We start from the raw sequence: 24106 nt of genomic DNA on the forward strand, positions 1-24106 counted from the left end.
TCTTATTCATACTGATGTAGCTCCCTGAAATTGTAGTATTGCTTTCTATGGTTCTCCTGATAGTTATCAAGGGAATATTTACTTGGAACTAGCAGTCTTAACATTGGAGAGACTTACCAAATTGTGTTTTCGGAGATCTTGGTTCTCTTTCCTCTAACAGGTAGAATCTCTAGGTGTCAAAGCAGGTAATCACTCTGGATATTTTCATTCTGGAGCTTAAATCTAGGACTGGTACTCTACAGCCTGATTCTTGCATCCAATGGGGAAGATATTCCTGCTGTTGCCAGCTTGTGGGTGTGGGAACTGCTCTGGTCAGAGCTGTTCTGGCACTGGATTGTTGAAGCAATCCTGTAATACCTCCCATAATAATGCCGCTTGAACCAAAGCACAGTAAAATTAGCCCAGTAAGATTTCTGGCCTAGAAAGAGGAGTCAGAGAGACCATAATGTTCGTAGGGCTTCATACATCTGTGGAGGTTTTCACTGTGCTACCCCTTTCCTTTCTGAATTAGACGGTAGAAACTATTAGGAGTCTGTTCTGCAGCATTGGTCAATAGTCAGACAGATACAGAGTTCAAGCCCTAGGAAATACTACAGAATTTTTTGTACATCAGAAAACAACTGAGCACTAATACATTTTTAAAAACTTATTATGAAAAATGCTGTAGGTATTTTGAACTAAACTTTTTTGATTTTTATCTGAAATCTTTAGATTTGTAGTGTGTTTATTTAGATCTGGGCTATTCTTCCTCTCTTCCATCCATGGATATACTGTAATGATCCACTCTGAGTTGAAGCACAGGCTAGTTTGCCTTTACTGAATGAAAAGTATTCTTTTCTCCTTTTGTTACAAATTTCATCATCTGCCTTTTATTTCTTATCCCTGAAGTGAATAGTTCTATGCTCTTACCTCAGGGAAATATTTACGTTGCAAGACTTTAATTTGGAAAACGTATGAAGACACCTTGTTCTCTGGACCATCTTTCTCATAACCCTTAGATTTTTATCAGTTAGATCCTTCAGATAGTCAATGGAACAATAATAAAGCAACAGAAGAGATAGTGTAGTTGTTTCAGTTAATAGCTAGAACTACAGATGTCTATTTTAAGAAAATGGAAAATTTCTTTAGCATTTAGAGATTTTTGTTATGGATTATATATATTATATATCATATGGGTTCAGTAATGATTAGCTGTGTTTAGATATTGGCATGTATGGAGCATTTTAATAGAAATACTTTGGTACTCTTAAACTATAAAATTTAAATAAGCCATGAGGGATTATGTCTTATCAAGTAAGAGTCCTGTGTTGTTTTCAATTTAGAAGAGCATAATTTCACAATTTTTATTCTTTCAGTTAATTTTTGAGTTTGTGTTAAATTTCTTAAGACATTTAGCTTATAGCCACTAGGCATTTGTAAATGAGGCTCTTAAATAATTTAGTTTAAGAGCTAATACTTCAAATATTTTTGAGGATGATATAAAGAAGTCAGTGCTAAGCTTTGTTTTCTCATCTCATTTGGATGTTTCAAAGTACTAATTAAATAGTTTGAGTCATTACAGAATTTTATGAACTTATTGATAAAGAAGAGGATACCATTGCTAATGGATATAGCTAATCATGTAAAAACTAATAATCTAGTATTTCATTTACTTGAGCATTGCTAAGCAAAAGTTCATGGGCCAAGATCATACTTAATATATTATGGTTATTGATTTCATTGTAATTTTAGAGTTTTCCATTGTAGGTAGGTTAAACTTTGGGCTTTTCTTATGGCCAGTGTATCAAAAAGTACAATGGAAAAAAAATCTGTGGTGTTCTCACCCAGAGATAATCAGTATTAACATTTGGTGTTTATTCTTCTAATGTTCTCTCAGATTTTGAACATTTTTAAAGTTTTTGCTGCATGTTGCTAAATATTTCTCAAAAAGTTTCTACCAGTGTATAGTCCTACCAATAAACATGAAAGTGCTCATTCTCTGACTCTTTGGCCAATACTTTGCCAATTTAATAGGCAAAAATTCATTATGTTATTATTATTTTTATTTGAGTTCTCAATAACTTTTAGATTGAACATTTTCAAGTGTTGATTGGCTTTTTAGGTATCTTCTTTAATGAAATTGCCTTTGCCGTTAAAAGTTTCTTAACACTTCTTCTTCTGTAAGAACTCTAGTTAGCATTGTCATTTTCGGTGAGGTGCTAATAATTCTAATAGAATGGCCATGGAGAAATCAATTGCCACCATCTACACCATTTGTGAGAGTCCATGCCTCTCTGCTGGACTCAGTGTAAATATGGATCTGACCTTACTTGGAGGAGATTCCGAGTTTATCTAATATTTCCGGAAAGGAGTAAATATAAGCATTGCATCCAGTTGGTATCTAACAGACAGAGGGTTGGAACTTTGCACAACAAAATTCTATAAATATTTGTTACATGAATAAATATGCTAAATAAAAGATACCTGAACATAATTGTTAGAATCCTGGTCCCAATGATTTGATTCCTTAGACAGTTCATAGTGAGGTTACTTCCAAGTACTATGCACTTTAGAGTTTATATAATGCATTTATATATATAATAGACTTTAATACAATAATAACCCTATGACATAAGTGATGTAGCTTATTTTGCATTTGAAGAAACCATAGCTCAGATATATAAAGTGAAAATCCTGAGGTATTATGGCTAGTTACGATTGGAGTCAGTACTTAAATCCAGGCCATTTGACTCCAAATGCCATGTTTATCTCTCTTCATAAAAGTCTCTAATATTTATGTTACTCGTGATCCTTCAGGGCATAGAAAATTTAAAACAAATATTAGCTATAAGCTTTCTCTATAATATTCTGGAAATTCATAACAAATTACAAAGTCCATCCAAAGCACAATGTTTTTGATTACCAATATTGGTTGCTCTTGTATTTATGGACCTTATAACATGATGTGGTATGCTAGAACAAACACAGAAACTAAGAACCAAATTAAGCCCTGAGTGGTTTCCTATCCTACTTATGGGATGTGAATAGAAAATAATTAACTTTTCAATAAAATTTAGACATCCATTCAGTCAACAAATATTTATTGAGCAGCTACTCTGTACTAGGTAATGTGCTAGGTGAATAAAACAAATGTGAGCCTTCACCTCATGGAACTGGGGGTCAAAGTCAGTAAACATTTTTTTCAAGTAAATATATAGTTATACTTTTATCAAGTGCTATGAAAAACAAGTAGAGGGTACAATGAAAGTGCATAATGGGGGACCTAACATAGGTCAAAGAAAGTCTTCTTGACAAAGTGACGTTTGAGCCCTTAAAGGATGAGTAGGAGCAGGTGAAAGGTGGTAATGGGGTGGGAAAGTGGAAGAAATCACTTCTGGGATATTGAAGGAACAAAAAAAAAACTGACCAGTATCATGTGTTGTGTAGTGAGAGCTGGAAAATAGGGCTCTGAGGAAGGCAGTTGCCATATTGTGTACTCTTTCAAAGAAGTCATTGTAAGGCTCATTCCAGTGAGGTTTCCATTGCTTAGACCATTTTTGAAACTCTTCCTATGGCCTTGCCTTCAGATCCAATTAAGAAACTTTTTTTTTTTTTTAACAACTGAGTGTGTTTTGCAGTGTAATCACTTTATTTAATAGACTTGCCTCAAAAGGACTTGTGATTATTCACAAAAATTGAACCTGCTCACTAGGGGAAATATATATATATATTTCATCACAGATAGTATGAGCTTTGAAAGTAAGAATTTTAAAAATGTATATGCTTCCACTTATATCAAAAGACCTTTCATAGATATAAAAAGTCAACTTATGATCGGAGAAATTTGAAACACATCAGGTTGCTTGTGTTTCAGTTAAATGGAAGAAACCCATGTAAAGTTACTTGTGAGTTAAAAAATTTGAGATGTTTGCTCCTGTTCATCTATAGAGACTGATCTATTCACAAATAGATGTGCATATTTGTGTATGTGTGTGTGCTCCTATGTGCACATATACAGAAGATAGAATGATAGGGAAGGAGCATGTGAAATGGAGTCCAAAGCAAAGACCTTCATTCAAATACTCTGTCATCTTTTACAGGCTGTTTGGTCTTGAAACTATTAAAGCCTCAATTTCTTTTCATCTATAAAGCAATAGCTACATACCGTCTACTCACAATTTGTGGATATTGAAAAAACAAATTTAGAAGTACTTTATAAACCAAAAAATACTTTCTGATTATTATATATATATGCTTCATAAATAGATTAGTGTGCACCTATAAAAATCTAAAATAATAAATAATAAGCAAAATAGGGACACTCTTAGTTGAGGACAAATCCGTAACTTAACATCTTAGTTTATAAAAGGAATAAATTAATTGTTTACAATTTTATATTATTGAATGTTTATTTTGTGTCATTTAAAAATTTATATTACATGTTTATCTCGTGTTCTTTTGTGACATGTTTATTCATGTCAAAACAGAATTCAACAGTTTTTAAAAACTTCTAAGTGTATTTAAGTGTCTGTTTATAAATAGTGATATGTATGTGGAAGGGGATAGAGGAGGTTAGGGCTAAAAGTTAAGGTAAAAAGTGGCTAAAAGGGATGTATCTATTAAAGAAATGTCATGGTTTAGGAGCAATGAGAGATCAATACATATATTAATCATCTCTATAAGTGAGTTGATTTTTAAAATTTGGCTTAAATGCTACTTTTAGAACATCTTTTGTGGAAAGATGGATGCACCTGGATATAAAATAACCTAAGATTTTATCTAAACCAGAATTAGTCATTGAGAATGAATAGTGATCTGGGGTACTCTAAGACTATTGGAGCCTTTGGGAAATATCCTCTTCTGAAAAACGCTGTGCTCATCATTATTGAAATAAATTACTAATAGTTGATAAAGTCTTTCTGGCTTTGGCTGTGTTTTTTTGATTTGTGATAAAGTTCATATTTAATGTGTGCTGTTTAAGTGAACTTTAATTGATAGGGTATAATTTTTTTTCTAAAATTACATGAATAATCATCTAGGCACTATGTATGGCCTATAGAAAGGGACCAGATTTAACATTATTCACTTTTCCTTAAAAATAAATAAATGAAGACTTTTAAAATTAAATAATAAATTAAGATGACTAATTACGTATTTTTCAAATCTCTCTTAAGAAGTATGGTATTATGAATGCAGACAATAGAAGTCCTATTGTCTGACATTTTTATTGCTTCATGATATCAAAAGAAGGATATACCACTTATTTTTAGAGTGTTCTGGTCCTATGCAGCAGCCTGCACATTGAAGAGACCTATATACTCTGTTGCTGGAGTTATTCATTTTTCAGAGAAAGAAAAAAGGGTTAGGAAATGCATAATTTCTCTTCCCCTTACTCAGTAGTAACATTGAGAAGATACCTTGTCCCCATTTTTATTACTTCTGAGATTTTATTGCTAGCAGCCAGATGTGCTGAAACTCCTGACGACAGCATCTATTTATTGCGTGTTTTTAATAGGCTTAGAGAAATATGAGTAGAGTACATGAAAGCAGCTCAGCTTCACACTTCAGCTGGGAATGCCCAAAAAGCTTACTGCTGTTTAGAATTCTTGCTACAGTCAGGAGAAAGCCGAAAGCCGCACGGGTACTGAGTCTTCTACGACTGAATTAGAAGAATAATGACTGTACAATTAACTATCAACCTCTGCTCATTTAAGCACAGTTTTTACAGAGCTCAGGAGAAATATGGAACTTGATTGGCATATTTTTATTTGATGGTGTCTGCAAATAGATGACTTTAAAGACAGGTGGTAAGGAAAAATAAGAGAAGAAAAAAAAAAGAAAATGCAATTTGAGACATTGCGCCAGGTCTGCAATTCTGTTTTATCTCATTTTCATGGGGTTTTTTCATCCCCCCCAAATATTTTACAAAATGAGCTTTTTGGACAAACACTGAACAATGCAAGGTGAGTAAAGCTAAACTATATTCTTTTAGTATTGATATTTTCAGAATAATAATCCTATGTCTGTATTAAATTGTTCTGTATTGCAATGTTAGTATCATAAGGGTGTTGTCTTTTTTATCATAAATAAAAAATTTATGTAGTGTTCTTCCTAATTGATTTGAAGAAGGAAAATAAGCTTACTTCAAAGCATAAAAAAATCTTAAATTTAACTAGCTTGACCTCTGAAACATAATACAGGCTGTTTCATGATTTCATTTTCTAATAAATAAAATGACTAACTTAAAATGTCTGATAGATTTTTTTCTTTGTGATCATGGCAGGGATTACATTGCATATATAGGGATGGGGCTATACAATCATATGTGATTTGTTGGAAAATGTGAATTAGCAATCATGCATGCTCTTCGTAAAACATGCGGAAGATGTTTTCTAGGTCTCAGACATTTCTCTATGCAGGGTGGATCAATAATCACTTTTAAACAAGCTGTATTGTGGAACTGCTAGTAATGCTTTGTATTAGGTTGTCTGCTTTGGAAGGATGCTTTGTTATAAATGCATAGTGCTTTTTCAAGCTGATCTTTTTTTGTGGTGAAGGTTGTTAAATTAAGAACATATGTTTTAGATGGTTCTCTGGCTTACACTAAACGAGAGCGCCTGTTAAAGAATGCTGTTGATTCACCCAGCTCTTCCCTCGTTTGAGTTGTTTGCCTTTTGAGAATTTTTAATGTTATATACCTAATATTAGAAAAGACCTCATTTTAACTAAATATATATGGAGAAAGACTCAGAAAGAAATTCTATGACCATGATAATGCACTAAAACCTTCTGGAAATTGAGGGAGAACAAATAGTTTATAAAATATTGAATGGTTTTGCTGGTCTCTTCCTTTTAGGATCTCTGAACAATGTGAGGCAGCCTATTATAGAGATTTAAAAAAATAGCTGTTACACAGTGTATATCCTAATTTAGTAAATGAAAAGGAGGCTTTTAAAATTTGTTGGCATTTAAAATGTTTCCTGATGATAAATATGTCTATGACCTTTGCTTTGAATATAGAATAACATATCTATTTTTTATAAAATTTCACTTCTTTCCTCAATACAGTTCTGTTCAGTTAACTGATTTGATAGTTTTCTATGTAGTTTTTGGACTAATTTAAAATATGTAGCATTATATGAAATGCTATGACATTCTATAATATGCTATCTATATTTTAAGATACTGGGCTTTTTTTTTTTACATCGCTTGTGTGTCTGTAATTTATGATAAAAAATAATCTGTATTGCATGCTATATTTAAATAAAAGAGGCAGTATGGCTTTCTTCAAAATTCCGTGACTGGAAGATATGAGAGTTTTAGGATTTGTACTCGTCCTTTATAAATATTTTCCTTATTTGATTTCTCTCTCTTTTTTTTTATGCTAAGAATTTATGTGTTTCAAAGTATTACTATTAGGTCTGGTTATATATTCACTTTAGAAATTGTGCTCTTAACGGCATGGCATGGAATTAAAGTAGATGTTATTAGTTTTAAAAATGATAATTTCTATTTTTTGAAGGAATTGTGTGCATCCCTATCACCATGCTTTTGCTTTGGCTTCAAGTTTCGGTTATCATTGGCATGCTTATAATTGCAATGCTCTCATGATTGAAAATCTGGAATTTTATGCTGCTACGATTAAATATTACATTGTGAAATTTTTAATGCTTCTGTAAAACCAATCTTATTTAATGTATTTTGATTTTTTATCTAAAATTATCCAAAAATACCAGTTAATCAATGAAGAATTTATTCTGTTTTGGGGGAAAAATCCGTCTTTATATGTTCTTGATTTCTTAGTCTTCAAAAAACAGAAGACACTTTTTCACATGTAGATTTATTGATCTTTGTAAATAATCAACTACTTGATTTACTTTTAAAATCAGTCAAAACCAGTTATACAAATAGTTATTATTTTGGAAGTATAAAGAGTGAAAATAAGTTTATATAAACTCACCAATTAGTGCCTCCACATATTTTAATGTTTTGGTTACTTGGTGTTCAAATGAGATACAATGGTCTTTTAAAATTCTTATTCTGCTTAGATTCTTTAAAAAAATACAAGTACCTAGCCATCAAATTTCAGTTAACACTGAATCACAAAGTAAAATGTAGACTAAAAAATAATTCTTGAATAAAAAAATCATGGAAAAAGAATGACCTGAGTATGTCATCAGAAGATGTGATCTTACAACAACTTTAAGAATGTTTTGAAATAATGGGCCTTTCAACTTTGTAGACTTTAATGCTCTTGAGGTTTGAAGTATCAATTATATAACTATCACCTCTGGAAATAACAGTTTTGGTTGTTATTACGCTAATAGTAATCATTTAATTGTTTGGACTAGTTGAAATGGAATATTCAGTATTTGTATTGTGACATTAACTATGATTTTTAAACGGATAGAAAAATAACATCATAGATATGGACAATTAGATTATATTTTATTCTAAATTGCTTTCTAGGAGAAATTACTAGAATAGTAATATACATCAATTGTAGACAATATATTATTAAAAGGGGACCCATTCAAGAGTTTTCTTGAGACTTTTCCTAGGTAACTAATCTTATCCCTAAATCTGCAACTCAACTTTCATCAGGTTTTCAGATGGGAGGGTAGTTTGCTTCTTTGACATGTTAGCAATAAAAGGTTAAAAGATGAAAATCTCCCATAATAACTACTCCAGAAACATTTCCAGGTTTAGCTTGTCAAAGGAGCAAAGATTTTTAAAACACCAACGATATTTTATGTATCATAAATCACTAAACCAGAGATTAATATAGATTGTTAAAGTATTTTATTATCTAATGAATAATTGACGTTTATTTGTGAGTGAAAATCATTAGAATATTTTAGACCAACTTTTTGTTGGAAACCATATAGCACAACCCTTATGTTTCAAATGGAAAGTTTTTAGCTTATTCTCTTATCATTGTGGTTTTTGAGTACCATTTTAGTGCATAAAGGAGGTGGCAGCATAGCCTGTCTTTTTTTTACAGCTAAAATGAAATGACTGAAGGTCCAGTAAGAAAAGAATCAGTGACTGCATCCTTCATAAATCCATTTGATAGGTTTTGATGAAATGCTTCTTTAACTTAAATTCTTGTTATCAAGTTCTCTTACTGTAAACCCATTTTTCCTAAATTAAATTAACCAGGATACAAAGATAATAGCTTTTGTCACCAGTAAAAAAGTCCTCAAGTACTAAATTCTCTATGAAATCTAAATTTTGTGCTCTTGTCTTCGGAAGCAAACATAAATATAGGGATGCTAGAAGGTATATTTTTAACAGATTTCACTGCATTTAGTAATCAATTGCTTTGAGCAATATTCAAATGAACATGATATTGATAACTATCTTTTGTGATAAAATTTTTGGAAAAATGTGCTTAGTATCCTCTAAGTTTTTCCATTTGCTGATTTTTAGTAATCTTTCTCTTACAGTGAAGAAATAGGTATTTTTCTCCAGAAGTAATTATTTCTTTGTCACCAAATGTGTGACTGTGAATTTGCTTTGCCGGCTGGCCACACAGGGGCATAATAGGACTGGAATTTATTCAGAAAAGATATTAAAGACAATGTTTCTCTCCCTTCCATATACATATAATGAGATATGCAAAATTTCATATTTAAAAGTAAGATTAAAAAAACTTAGTAGGCCAAGGAATATTTGGATTCGTTGGTTTTTTAAATTCCAAGTACATTAACTGTATGATCTGGTTTGCCTGGACCAGTCGCAGTTTATGCCTGCTGATCTCCACTAATTATTGTTAGTACCATTTTTCTCTCTCAAAAGTGTTTGACAATAAATTACAGGGTCACTCTAATTATAAAAATGAAATGTAAAGCTTGACTTCACCTAGTGTAAATGGACTCTTTTCCACTGAAACATTCCCACAGTTCTAAAAAAAAAAAAATTCTTTTAAATAAAATTTGGTTTTGCAAAATGTGTTTAATTATTTAGTCTGGTAGTGTTTTTGACCAGAAGTATTTAGTGTTTTGCATAGCGTTTACTAGTACTTTGGTTTATAATGAAGCTATCAATTTGTGTTCAGGATTTTTGGCACAGACACTTGTTATTCATCACGGCACATTAATGACTACTTTGACATCGAAAGAACAGCATTCTTACTTTTCATAGCTCTGAGAGTGCAGTGTGCACAGTGTGCATTGTTTGGAGTTGGTACGAGCACAGCCCAATTGGTTTTTCATGATAGGAATGTTTTGCATGAACAGTCTGTATTCTGAAGTATAAAGCACCCAATAGTCTGATACACACACATGTGCCCTTATACACACATGCATATATTTATGTACATATATAAACTTTGTTAAATGTATATAATTGCTATAAAAATAATAATTATATATTAATAGACATAAAAGTTTATCTTAACAATTGTCTTTATATTTCCAATGAAAATGACTTTTTATTCATAGAGATTTATCATTAATGTTTTTACCAGAATATTTACTGTGGACCTTAGTTATATATCACAATTGTTAGTGTAGATACTTAATCTGAGACTGATATACAGTCTTTAAGAATTTCCTTTATTGAAAGAGCTTTTTATAAAGCTACTGCCTTTGTTGATGACTGACAAGTAAATGTTAACTAGACTTTTTTTTTATTACCAACTTCTATATCATATTAAGGCTCCTAGAAAACTGAAACAAGATAATTACTGGTAAACTTTTTTATGTTTAATTCTGGCACTATTCACTGAATAGTAAAATGAATACATTTCGTATGTGCTATGGGCTATCTTCATATCCATTTATGTATGTCTCACAAAGATTCATGTACCCAACAAAAGAATTCCTAGGACTGACCCACAATTTGAGTTTAGCTTCTGAATTTGACAAATTTTAAGTATCTTAGAAACGTGTGTGCGCACTTCCTTTTGGGAAAAATGGAAAAAGCGATTGCACTTTAAAACTTGTATTTTAAAACATGAGGGCTAGTTATTTTGCCTAGTGTTTTTCAAACTATGGTTTTTGGTTTTCAGCAGAGAACACTGCAGAATCTAAACATGTAAAAGCAGGTAAAAGTGGAGCAGCTCTGGTTTAGAAAGTGGGACATGGGACCCGCATTAGGTTCTAAGAAATGCAATTTTCAGGGGCCAGCCGGATGGCGCAGCAGTTAAGTTCGCACGTTCTGCTTCTCAGCCGCCCGGGGTTCACCAGTTCAGATCCCGGGCGCGGACATGGCACCGCTTGGCAAGCCATGCTGTGGTAGGTGTCCCACATATAAAGTAGAGGAAGATGGGCATGGATGTTAGCTCAGGGCCAGTCTTCCTCAGCAAAATGAGGAGGATTGGCAGTAGTTAGCTCAGGGCTAATCTTCCTAGAAACAAACAAAAGAAATGCAATTTTCAGCTGCTTATTTAAATAAAACTCAGGACTTCTCACTTAGACTCCTTTAAATTTCCATCCCATTGTGTCAGCTTTGAAATGTTAGAGCTGGAGATAATGGAAAATGGCAAGGAAGGTTGCCATGTTTAATTAAGGATTGATTTGCTCCTGACTTTTCTACAAATATTGGGGTAGCTTTACAATGCAAAGTATTGAACACAGGACTTGTGTTCATATTTTGAGTCTGCTACTTACTGACTGTGATGTTGGTAAAGTCATTATACTATGAGCTTCTTGAGTTAGGGACTATATATTTATTAACCTCTGAATTTGCACACATCATATCCCTCATGCTTCTTTTCAGTCAATACTGGCTCCCTGCAGCCTCCAGAACCAAATATTATTCTGGTTTTTTTCCCTAGTATGGATTAGTTTTGTCTGTTCTAGAACTTCCTCTACTTGGAATTATATAGAATGTACTCTTTTATAAAAGCCTTTTAATCAGCATAATTAAAAAAAAATTCATCCATGTCGTTGCATGTGTGAGTAGTTTTTGCCTTTTTATTGCTGAGTAGTATTCTATTTTATGAATATACCACAGTCTCATACACAGTAAGTCTTTTTTGTGGACATATATTTTTATTTCTCTTGGATGAATACCTAGAATAGGAAATATTGGGTCACAGGGTAGGTGTGTGTTTAGTTTTATAAAGCCAGACCATTTTTAAAAAGAGTTGTACATTTTACACTCCCACCAAATATGTTTAAGAGTTTAGGTGGTTCCACACACTTTCCAGGATTTGATGATATGTCTTTTTAATTTTTGTCATTCTGGTGATTTTATAATGGCATCTACTTATGATATTATTTTGTGTTTGCCTGATGACTAACAATGTCAAGCACTTTTTCATATGTTCATTGGCCATTTGTACATCTTCCTTTGTGAAGTGTCTTTCCAAATTAGACAAAAATTAGGTTGTTTTTGTTTTTATAAGTGAGTTGTAGACATTCTTTCTCCATCCCTGAGTATCAGTCATTTGTCAGATATATATACTTTGTGAATATTTTCTCCCAGTCTTTGGCTTGCCTGTTTATTTTCTTAACAATGCCTTTAGATGAGCAGAAGTTTTAATTTTGATGAAACCTAATTTATCTATTTTTTTTTCTCTTATGGTTTTTTTCTTCTGGGTGCTGTGTAAAAATCCTTTGCCAGTCTCTAAGTCTTGAAACTATCCTCCTTTGTATATTCTAGAGCTTTAGAGTTTTAGCTTTTCAATCTAGGTATATGATCTGTCACATTAATTTTTGTGTGTATGGTGTGAGGTAGAGGTCAAGATTCATGTTTTTCCAGGTGGATATCCAGTGTTTTATCACCATTTGCTGAAAAGATTTAAAGATTTCTACTTCCTATTGGATTGCTTTATCACCTTTGTGAAAAATTAAATAATTGTATGAGTGTGGTTAAATTTCTGGGCTATCTGTTCTTTTCCGTTGAGCTATTTACCTATCTTTTTATTTTACCCCTGAGGAAGATTCACCCTGAGCCATCTTCCTCTTTTTGCTTGAGGAGGATTTACCTTGAAGTAACATCTGTGCCAGTCTTCCTCTATTTTTTGTGTGTTTGTGGGTCCCTGCTACAGCATGGCTGTCGATGAGTAGTGTAGGTCTGCACCTGGGAAAGAAACCCAGGCCGCCAAAGTGGAGCATGCTGAACTTAACCACTAGGCCATGGGGCTGGCCCCTATTTGTCTATGTTTTGTTTTGTTTTGTTTGTGAGGAAGATTGGCCCTGAGCTAACATCCATTGCCAGTCTTTTTCTTTTTGTTTGAGGAAGACTGTCCCTGAGCTAACATCTGTGCCAATCTCCCTCCACTTTGTATGTTTGCTGCCACAGCATGGGTTGATAAGCCATATGTAGGTCCACGCCTGGGATCTGAATCTGCAAACCCTGGGCCACTGAAGTGGAGTGTGCAAATGTAACCACTGTGACACCAGACTGGCCCCTATTTGTTTGTCTTTGTGCAATACTCCAGTGGTGATCTTGAAGTTGGGTAGTGTAAGTTCTCCACCTGCATTCTTTTTTAAGATACACTGAATATTCTGGGTCCTTTGCATTTTCATATATATTTAATAATCAGCTTGTTGATTTTGATTTAAAAGTTTACTAGGATTAAGTCTGGGCTTGCTTTGTATTTCTGTACATTGATTTGGGGAGAAATAACAAAATTGAGTCTTCCAATGGTAAATCTCTTCATTTATTTAAGTCTACTTTAATTTATCTAAGAATGTTTTATAGTTTTAAGGTTTTAAGGGTAGAGGTCTTGAATGACTTTTGTTAATTTTTTCATAAGTATTTAACATTTTTGATCTTACTATAAAGGGAATTTAAAAAAAAATTTAGTTTCTAGTTTTCTGCTAGTATGTAAATATTTAATTTATTTTTAATATTATCCTTGAATCTTTTGATTTTGCCAAATTTACATATTGGTTCTAATGGTTATCTTGTAGATTTGTTATAATATCCTGTGTAAACAATCATATCATCTGTCAGCAGAGACAGTTATACTTCTTTGCCAATATTTATGTTTTTTATTTCTTTTTCTTGTCTTATTATAATCCTTAGGACCAATAGGATAACGTTAAACAGAAGTTGTGAGAGTTCATTAGTTTATTAACAATTTTTTAAAAAATCATGAATGAGTCTGCATTTTGTGAAATGCTTTTTCTGCAGTTATTTTTAAATGATCATGATTCTTCTCCTTTATTCTGTTAATATTGATAATTATATTAGTTGAGTTTTGAACATTAAACCAACTTTGCATTTCTGAGTTAAATCCCAGTTGGTCTGGGGTATTGTCCATTTTATATATATTGCTGGTTTAAGTTTTCTACTATTTTGATAAGGATTTTTTCATCTATGTTCATGAGAGCTGTTGTATTGTTTTCTTTTATTGAAATGTCATTGACAGGTTTTGACATTAGGGTTTTTGTGACCTCATAAAATTAGACGGGGAGTTTTTAATTCTACTCTATTTTGTCGACAATTGGTGTAAGATTGGTGTTATTTCTTCCTTAAGTATGTGATAGAATTCACCAGTGAAACCATTTGGACATGAAGTTTTCTTTGTGTGAAAGTTTTGATGAAGAATTCTATTTCTTTAAGATAAATAAGACTATTTAGATTTTGTTTAATCTTTGTTAGTTGAGGTAAGTTGTGTTTTTCAAGAAACTGGCCATTTTATCTAAGTTGATTAATTTGTTCTTATAAATTTTATAATTTTCCTTTTTTTTTTAAATGTCTGTGGAATTTATAGTGATACTCTGTCTTTTATTTCTGATACTGGTACTTTGTAATTCATGATTTTTCTCGTTTGCTTGATCAGTTTACCTAGGAGTGTATCTTATATATATATTATTTTAGCTTTGTTGATTTTCTCTATTGTTTGTCTACTATTTCACTGACTACTGTTCTTATCATATTCTCTTTCTTACCATTTTAATTGTTTTTCTTCCTGAAGATCCAAGTTTCCGTTTGATATATCTTTTCCTCAGCTTAGAGAACTTCCTGTAGCATTTCTTGAAGTGCGGATATTCACTTTTCCATTTACTATCTGGAAAAAAATCTTTCTTTAGTATTCGTTATTTGTGAATATTTTTGTTGGATGTAGAATTCTGTGCTGACAGTCTTTTTCTTTATTTTTTGCTTTTAAACTTTTGCAGTTTAAGGAGGCTTCCATAATTTCTATGAGAAGCAAGAAATTTTTGATAACAGGTTGTGTTTTTTTCCCAGGTGGCTTTTAAAATTTTCTCTTAATTTTTTGTTTGTAGCAGTTTTACTGAGATATCCCTATATGTGGTCTTTATTATATTTATCTTCTTGGGTTTGCTGTGTTTTTTGTCTGTAAATTTATATCTTTTACATAACTTAATAGGTTCTAGCATTTTTTTCTATCCTCCTTTCTCTCTCTTTTCTTTCTGATTCCCCAATTATTTGTGTCTTAGGTCTTTTATAAACTATACCAGAAATTCTTGTAATATTTTCAATTTTTCTCTTTTCTTCAGATTGAGTAATTTTCAATTTCATTGATCCTTTCTTTCATAATCTGCTATCAGATGAAAAGCTCATCTAGTGAATTTTTTACTTCAGACACTTTATTTTTTGTTCTAAAATTTCCATTTGCTTATGTTTTATAGTCACTATTTCTCTGTTGAGATTTCCTATCTTTTCACTGATTATGAGCATATTACCTTTACTTAAAATAGTTATTGTAGTAGTTTTAAAATACTTTTCTGCTAATTTTTAACATCCAGGTTATCTCTCAGTCAATTTTCGTTGATTGTTTTTTCTCTTGAGTATGGATCATGTTTTCCTATTTCTTAACATACCAAGTAACTTTTAATTGTATCTTGGACATATTTAACAATGCTGTATAGAGATTCTGAAATCTGTTCTGAAGAATGCTGTTTACTGTAAAGCAGGAAGTTAACTTGGCTGAGCTTGCGCTCCAGACTTTGTACAGACTTTGAGGTACAGCAGCTGAAATTTTAGTTTATTTATTTTAATTTTAGCTGAGCTGACTGAAGCCTTCCTGTGCTTGCATGAGATTTGGGCAGTGTTATACTCGAATTTTATTTTTTGCTCAAACTCCTTTCTCTGGTTTTCAAGCTAGTAAGACTCTGAGTTTTCTAACATAGATTTAGCCTCCAGGCATTGAGTGGATTTGTCTAAAACTCATAAAATTGGGAAGCTCACCCAGTGTCTTTCCCTTCTTCCAAATGTCAATTGCACCCTAGTGTCTGTCTTCCTTTTGTTATCTGTAAGGCCTTCAATTAGTTCGTTGTTCATATTTTGTCCAGAACTTATTATCTTTGTGAGAGTTAGTTCTATGGGAGCTCTCTGGCCATTATCAAAAGAGGAATCTGTTCTTTAATATTTTAAATTGTGTTTGTTAAACACTATGATGGCAGAAATTATATCTGTAGCTTCTTTTGTAATCCCAACTTCATTCTCTGTAATTTGTTGTAGTTTTCTAAATATCATTGGATGGCCAGCTGTGCAGTGGCTGTTTGGGAACCTCATGTTCTAATTAAATTCTGTGTATCATCTGAATATATAGTGAATATGTAACTTTTAACTGTTCCTTCTTTACCACTACTTCATCTACATTCTAATGAATATTGCTGATGGTAAAATATGAGCAACATGTGCACAGGCTTTCTTCACAGAAAATACGAGATTGATGTGACTGATCTGACTGTAAGAGAAAGTGTCTGATTAGATACAATGAAGAGACAAAAGCCATCATATTTAGTCTTCAATTTTTAGTTGGATGAGCATCGTTTGAGAGATAATTTTCACAGAGAATTTTTAAAGGAAACTTGATAATGTTTGTGATGAGAGTGAGTAAGCTAAAGAAGAAATTCCGCTTTCTGAGAGTAGTCACCAATTGATTCTTCACTTGATATCAATCACAGTATAAGGAAAAGTGTGTACTGAAAATTTGATGATAATTATTTGTAAGCATGGCCCGTGTTTTAAATTAATAAATTTTCCAATGCCACAATGTGTTTTTTGCAATGAATTTTTGAACATTACTTCTTTGGGTTTTGGTGGTTATATCTTAATTTTGAAACAAAACGGCAAACATAAAAATAAGATATGCTACCTTTTCTCAAGAAATTAAACAGCATGTTATAAAACTATTTGCACAAAAAGTAAATCTGATGATGAAAATACACTGAGAGCAATGTGTGCTTCAAAGAATCTTGCCATGTTTCACATAAAGCTCACAGAGCTAAGGAAATGCTTATTATATCCTTTACCACTGAATTGCAACAAATATATAGATGAGCAGTTTCAGTGAAAAGTGGTACCACAATTTGGTAATACTGTCCAAAGATTATATGGAGTTCTTCACCTGCATGGACATATGAATCTTTTAATTTTCTCCTTCTATTAATTTTTGTTCATATTGGCTAATACAAAGAAGATTTGTTACTTTATAAAACACTCAATATGAGTGCATCATATGTTAGTTTACTATTATGACAAGCTCCGTGGGTTAAAACAATAGCCATTTTTTATCCTTCAGTTTTATAGGTGAGAACTCCAGGCAGGCTCATCTTGAGTTCTCTGCTTAGGTTCTCACAAGGCTGAGTTAAGGTGTTGCCTAGCCTGGGCTCTTAGCTGGAAGGTCATGGGAAAAATCCACTTCCAAGTTCATTAAGATTGTTGGCAGAAGTCAGTTGTTTGTGGTTGTGGACGAGATCCCTGTTTCCTTGCTGACTCTCAGCTGGGAGCTGCTCCTAACTCTCGCATTCCTTGGGTCATGGTTATATTTTAATTTTTTAACTTTTGTTTTTGTATCTTAATTCTTTTTTTAATTGAGATATAATTGACATATAACATTGTATTAGTTGTAGGAATGCAACATAAAGGTTTGATGTATGTGTATATTGCAAAATGATTACCAAAATAAGTTTAGTTAACATCCATCACCACACATAATTACAAATGTTTTTATCTTGTGATGAGAACTTTTTAAGATTTACTCTCTTAGTAACTTTCAGATATAGAATACAGTATTGTTAACTATAGTCACCACATTGTACATTACATCCCTAGAACTTATTTATCTTATAACTGGAAGTTTGTACCTTTTGACCACCTTTACCCATTCCCCTCCCCCACCTCTGACACCCTCCCATTTTTTCTCATATCTATGAGTTCATATTTTTCTTTTTTTTTTTTAGATTCTACATATAAGTGAGATCATACAGTATTGGTCTTTCTCTGTCTGACTTTTTTCACTTATCATAATGCCTTCAAGGCCCATCCATGTTGTTGTAAATGGTAGAATTTCCTTCCTTTTTGTGTCTGAATAATATTCCATTGTGTGTGTGGGTGTGTATACATATCACATTTTCTTTATCCATTAGTCCATCAGTGGACAATTAGATTGCTTCCATGTCTTGGCTATTGTAAATAATGCTGCAGTGAACATGAGGAGGCAGATACGTTTTCAAGTTAGTGTTTTCATTTCCTTCAGATAAATAATCAAAAGTGGGATTGCTGGATCATATGGTAGTTCTATTTTTAATTTTTTGAGGAACCTCCATATTGTTTTCCATAACAGCTGAACCAATTTACATTCCCACCAACAGTGCACAAGGGTTTCCTTTTCCTCATAGCCTCACCAACACTTGTTATCTCGTCTTTTAATAGCAGACATTCTAACAGGTGTGAGGTGGTTTTGATTTGCATTTGCCTGATGATTAGTGATGTTAATCATTAATCACCCTGGTGTGGACTTGTTGGCCATTTGTTGTCTTCTTTGGAAAAATGTCTGTTCAGATCCTCTGCCCATTTTTAAATCAGATTGTTTATATTTTTGTTATTGAGTTGTGTTAGTTCTTTATGTATTTTGGATATTAACACCTTATCAGATATATGATTTGAAAATATTTTCTCCCCATTCCATAGATTGCCTTTTCATTTTGTTGATGGTTTCCTTCCTTGTACAAAAGCTTTTTAGTTTGATGTACTCCTACTTGTTTATTTTTGCTTTTGTTGCCTTTGCTTTGTTGTCAAATCCAAAAAATCATTGCCAAGACTAATGTCAGGGAACTTACCACCTGTGTTTTCTTCTAGGAGTTTTATGGTTCCAGGTCTTATGTTCAAGTCTATAATCCATTTTGAGTTGATTTTTCTGTATGGTGTAAGACAGTGGTCCAGTTTCATTCTTTGGCATGTGGCTGTCCAGGTTTCCCAACACTATTTATTGAAGAGACTATCCTGTCCCCAATGCATATTCTTGGCTCCTCTGTCATAAATCATTTGACCATATATGCATGGGTTTATTTCTTGGCTGTATGTTCTGTTCCATTGGTCTATGTGTCTGTTTTTGTGCCAGTACCATACTCTTGGTTAGTATAGCTTTGCAATATAATTTGAAATCAGGATGTGTGATACCTCCAGCTTTGTTCTCCTTTCTCAAGATTGCTTTGGCTATTTGGGCGTCTTCTGTGGTTTTATACAAATGTTAGGATTGTTTGTTCTATTTCTATAAAAAATGCTGTTGGAATTTTGATAGCAATTGCATTGAATCTGTAGATTGCTTCAGGTAGCATGGACATTTTGACAATATTACTTCTTCCATTCGATGAGCATGGAGTGTCTTTCCATTTATTTGTGTCTTTTTCAATTTTTATTTGTCAGTGTTTTATAGTTTTCAGTGTACAGGTCTTTCACTTCCTTGGTCAAATTTATTCCTAGGTATTTTATTCTTTTTGATGCAATTGTAAATGGGATTATTTTCTTAATTTCTCTTTTTGATAGTTTGTTACTAGTGTATAGAAATGCAACTGATTTTGGTTCTGAATTTGTTATTAGTTCTAACAGTTTTTTGGTGAAGTCTTTAGGATTTTCCCTATACAATATTATGTCATCTGCACAAATAGACAATTTCACTTCTTTCTTTCCAATTTGGATACAGTATTTCTTTTTCTTGCCTAATTTCTCTGGCTGGGACTTCCAGTGCTATGTTGAATAAAAGCTGCAGAAGTGGGCATCATTTTCTTGTTTCTGATCTTAGAGGAAAAGCTTTCAGTTTTCCACTGTTGAGTGTGATGTTAGCTGTGGGCTTGTCATATATTGCCTTTATTATGTTGAAATATGTTCTCTCTATACCTATTTTGTCAAGGGCTTTTATCATGAAGTGGGTGTTGTACTTTGTCAAATGCTTCTCTGCAAATTGAGATGATCATATAATTTTTATTCTTCATTGTGTTAATGTGGTATATCACTTTGATTGACTTGTGGTTGTTGAACCATTCTTGTATCATTGGAATAAATCCCACTTGATCATGGTGTATGATCTTTGCAATGTACTGTTGAATTCAGTTTGCTAATATTTTGTTGAAGATTTTTGCTTGTATGCTCATCAGGGATATTGGCTTGTAATTTTCTTATGGTCTCAAATTTTCTATAGTCCTATTAACTTTTGTATGCTTTCTGTCATTTACTGAGGAAAGAGTCTTAAAACTTCCATCCACGATTATATATTTGTCTGTTTCTTATATTAGTCTACCATTTTTTGCTTCATGTATTTTCTTCTGTTATTGGATGCATGAATTTTTATAATTATTATGGTTTTTTATGAATATACCCTTTATTGCTGTGAAATCTCCCTCTTTAACTTTGGCAAGATTTTTTTCTTGGATTATATTTTGTCTGAGATTATTGTAGCTGCTTTGGCTTTTTTTTGATGAGTATTTGTGTAGAATATCCCTTTCCATTTTTTTGGTTTCCTTGTATTTTAAGTTGTCTGTGTGTGTGTATGTATTTGAAACCATATGAGTGGATCCTGATTTTTCCCTAGGCTCACTGTTTTTTTATTGGATTGCTTAGTCCATGTACATTTCATGTAATTACTGATGTAGCTGGGCTTAATCTGTTAGCTTGCTATTTTCTTTCTCTCTTTTTTTCTATTGGTTCTTTTACTTTTTTCATATCCTTTGATTGGATTTATTAATAAGTTTTTGGCATTTCATTTTATCTCCTCATAGGTTTTTAACTGTAACTTTTTAAAAAGTGTTGATTTTGGATTTATAATATGCATTCTTGATTTATAATTCTACCATGAATTGATATTATAACATTCATATACCATTTATAAACCTTATAACAGTATAATTTCATTTTTACCTCCCTTGCTCTTTGTAATATTGTCATTATATATTTTACTGTATGCAAATATTATAAACTTTACCATGCATTATTGTTAATTTTGCATTAAATTATCAACATTTTGATTTTCAAAAAAAGCCTTTTATAATTACCTACAATATTTACTGGTTTTCATTACCTTCATTCCTCTCTCCAGATATGGGTCTCTTTTTGGCTTCTACCTGAAGAACTTCTATTAGTACTTTATGTTGATTGCATCTACCAATGTTGAATTCTTTCAGTCTTTGTAGGTCAAAAAACTCTTTATTTTTGCCTTCATTTTTTGGAAGTGTATTTAATTACAGATTAGATATAGATTTAGGTGAACATTTTTTTCTTTCAGCACTTAAGATATGTCATTCAGTTGTCTTCTGGCCTCCACTGTGTATGGAGAGAAGTCAGCTGTAATTTTTATTGTCTTTATCCTGTAGGTATTTTATCCTTTTTCTCTGGTTGATTTTAATATATCTCTTTGTCTTTTGTTTTCAGCAATTTGAATCTGAGGTATTTACGTGTGTTTTCTTTGTACTTATTCTCACCTGTGGTTCACTGAGATACTTGGATTTATGAGTTGACATCAGTCGTGAATTTTGAAAAATGTTGGTCATTATCTCTTCAAATATTTCCTCTGCCACATCTGTTTCCCCCTTCTGTCTATGACTCCAATTGCATGTATGTTTGACTGTTTGATATTGACCCACCAATCTCACATGCTCCGTTCTGTTTCCTTCCTTTTTTTCGCTCTTTCTGTCCTCAGTCTGTACTTACTAATAATCTGTTTTGAGTGCATGCTTTTCTCTTTTTATTCCATTCTTCTGTTAAGCATGTGCAATATATTCCAAACTTCTTTTCATGCAGCTTCTCCTCACGCAACTTCATTGTATGTTTCAGTTCTAGAATTGACACTTGGATTTTTTTTTTTAAGCTTCCATTAATCTGCTGAAATTTCCCCTCTGTTTCCCTACCATATCCACCTCTCCACTAAATTCTTTGATATGTTCATTGTAGTTGTTTTGAAGTTATTGTCTGCTAACTGCAATATCCTGGTCATCTGTAGGACTGTTTCTGTTGACTTTTTATTCTTTTGATTGTGGATTCATTTTCTTGCCTTTTTGTATGTCTTTTAATACTTGATTGTATGCTAAACATTATAAATGATGCATTATGGAGACTCTACATTATGTTTTCATCTAAAGAACACTTTTTTGGTCAGGCTGTTAAATTTGATCTTGTCAAAGCTTGGTTTTAGCCTTTGCTTGGACAGTACTGTTTACTTTTTCCTTTGTCGTTGGGCACAGCTCTTACTCCTAGGGTATGGTTTCCTATTCTTAATGCATGACCTTTCTGGGGTCTCAACTGAATGCACTGAGATTTTTAAAGTCTCTCGCCAAGCCTGCTTGATCAGAAAGTTTCATAATACTAAATGCCTACTGAAATTTCTCTTCATCTCTCAGCCTCAGCAGGTGCAGTCTACCAGGCTCCAGAAAGACTACCATTTGTATAGCTTAGGATTTGGGCAGGAACCTGAGTGAAAACTCTATACCTATTTCTGAAGTTTATTCTCTTAGCTCCCTTCTCTGTAGTAACCTGCATCACAAGCTCCCACTGTGTTAGCAAACTTGAATTCTAATCTCTGTTTTTAACAACAGAACTGTTTCTTATGCCCAGTAAGCTCCATGCTGTGCACCTGGGCTCAAATTCCTTATGCTATAGTTGTGAAATTGTTTCCAGGAGAAGGCTAGTGTGAGGCTTACCTTATATGCTTTTGCTTTCTCAAGAATCTCAACCAATGTCATGTCCAGTGCTTTAAAGTGATTGTTTTATCTATTCTGCCCAGTTTTATAGTTGTTTATGGCAAGAAAGAAAACCTGATACCAGCTATTCAGGAACCTGTTATTTTGTAATAATTTAGTAAGCACCCATGAACTTGCCATACCAAACAAGAGCTGGAACCGTGGCAATAATTTACATCTAACCATTTCCTCACCTTATCCCATTTCCCTGATTCCTCCAATTTGTGGCAATTATTTTATTGAACTCATATTCATCATTCCTTTGCTTTCCTTTTTTATGTTTTTTATATGTATATGTATTCCTAAAAACATTAGTTGTTTTATCTTTATGAAACTTTATTGTTCAGTTTTTTCCACTTAATTTTACATTGCAGCATATTAATATGGATTGTGGCAGCTCATTTATTTTGACTGCTGTATGCTATTCCATAGTATGACTATATCACAGTTTTTAATCCACTCCTGCACTCATAGACATTTGGATTGTTTCTAAATTTTTTGCTGTTGTGAACATGCCGCTAAGAACATTCTTGCATATATCTCCTTTTGTACATGTGTAGGAGTTTCTGTTGGATATATTCCATTCATATGTTCAACTTTAAGAGGTAATGCCAAAGTATTTTCAACAAGTTTTTCAGGCAATAACAGTTCAATGCATTCGTAAATAGGAATGAATTGGTTCAAGAACAAAACCTCAATAAAAAAAGTTGGACAATCTTAATCATAGTTGCTGCCAGGAGGTGCCCTTCCTGCATCCCTCTCTCCCTCCCTCCCTTCCTTCCTTCCTTCCTTCCTTAAGCTAGGTATAAAACTTCCCTGTATCAGTGAAGAAAGGCCTTTGAAATAGGCAGGAGTACCAGGTGTAGCACAGGCCTTAAAGAACACAGGGTCTAACGTTTTCGTGGATAAAGTCTCCAGATTGCCGGGAAAAACTGCATTGTCCGTAGTAATATTAAATTAGGCTATTTGGACTCATCTAGGTCCTTAATGCTATTTCTTGGGGATTATTTTATTTACTCTCAATCAGTTATCACAATTTCCCCCTTCCCTACACACTCCCTTATCAGGAAATGAATTTCTTCTTGATTTTTATCTCTACAAACAATAAATGCTAAATCTCTAAATTTGTTTCCACATCTGAAATAGTTGCCTCCTTCTTACTAGCTCTTAGGAATATTTCCTTGCTTTTTCTTCTCTCATACATGATGCTACTTTATGAATTGTCTCTTTTATTTGATATTTACTGT

The 24106-nt window shown here is 32.7% G+C and overlaps 1 protein-coding gene across 49 annotated transcripts in view; it reads left to right on the top strand.

The window, feature by feature from the left end:
* Positions 1-24106, top strand: part of RIMS2 (regulating synaptic membrane exocytosis 2) — a 572997-nt gene that overhangs the window by 219842 nt on the left and 329049 nt on the right. For 5 of the 49 annotated variants that reach the window (XM_044743847.2, XM_014827055.3, XM_070481465.1 and 2 more), the window contains exon 1: positions 5593-5942. The exons of 40 other annotated variants lie outside the window; for them this stretch is intronic. In XM_044743847.2, the coding sequence (XP_044599782.1) occupies positions 5821-5942 (122 nt within the window). In that variant the 5' untranslated portion in view covers positions 5593-5820. Of the gene's footprint in view, positions 1-5513; positions 5943-24106 lie in introns of those variants that run through there. 4 more of the 49 variants (XM_044743835.2, XM_014826970.3, XM_044743836.2 and 1 more) reach the window with 2 other exon arrangements.

The sequence above is a fragment of the Equus asinus genome, chromosome 12, assembly GCF_041296235.1.
Source record: "Equus asinus isolate D_3611 breed Donkey chromosome 12, EquAss-T2T_v2, whole genome shotgun sequence".
NCBI classification, from domain to species: domain Eukaryota; kingdom Metazoa; phylum Chordata; class Mammalia; order Perissodactyla; family Equidae; genus Equus; species Equus asinus.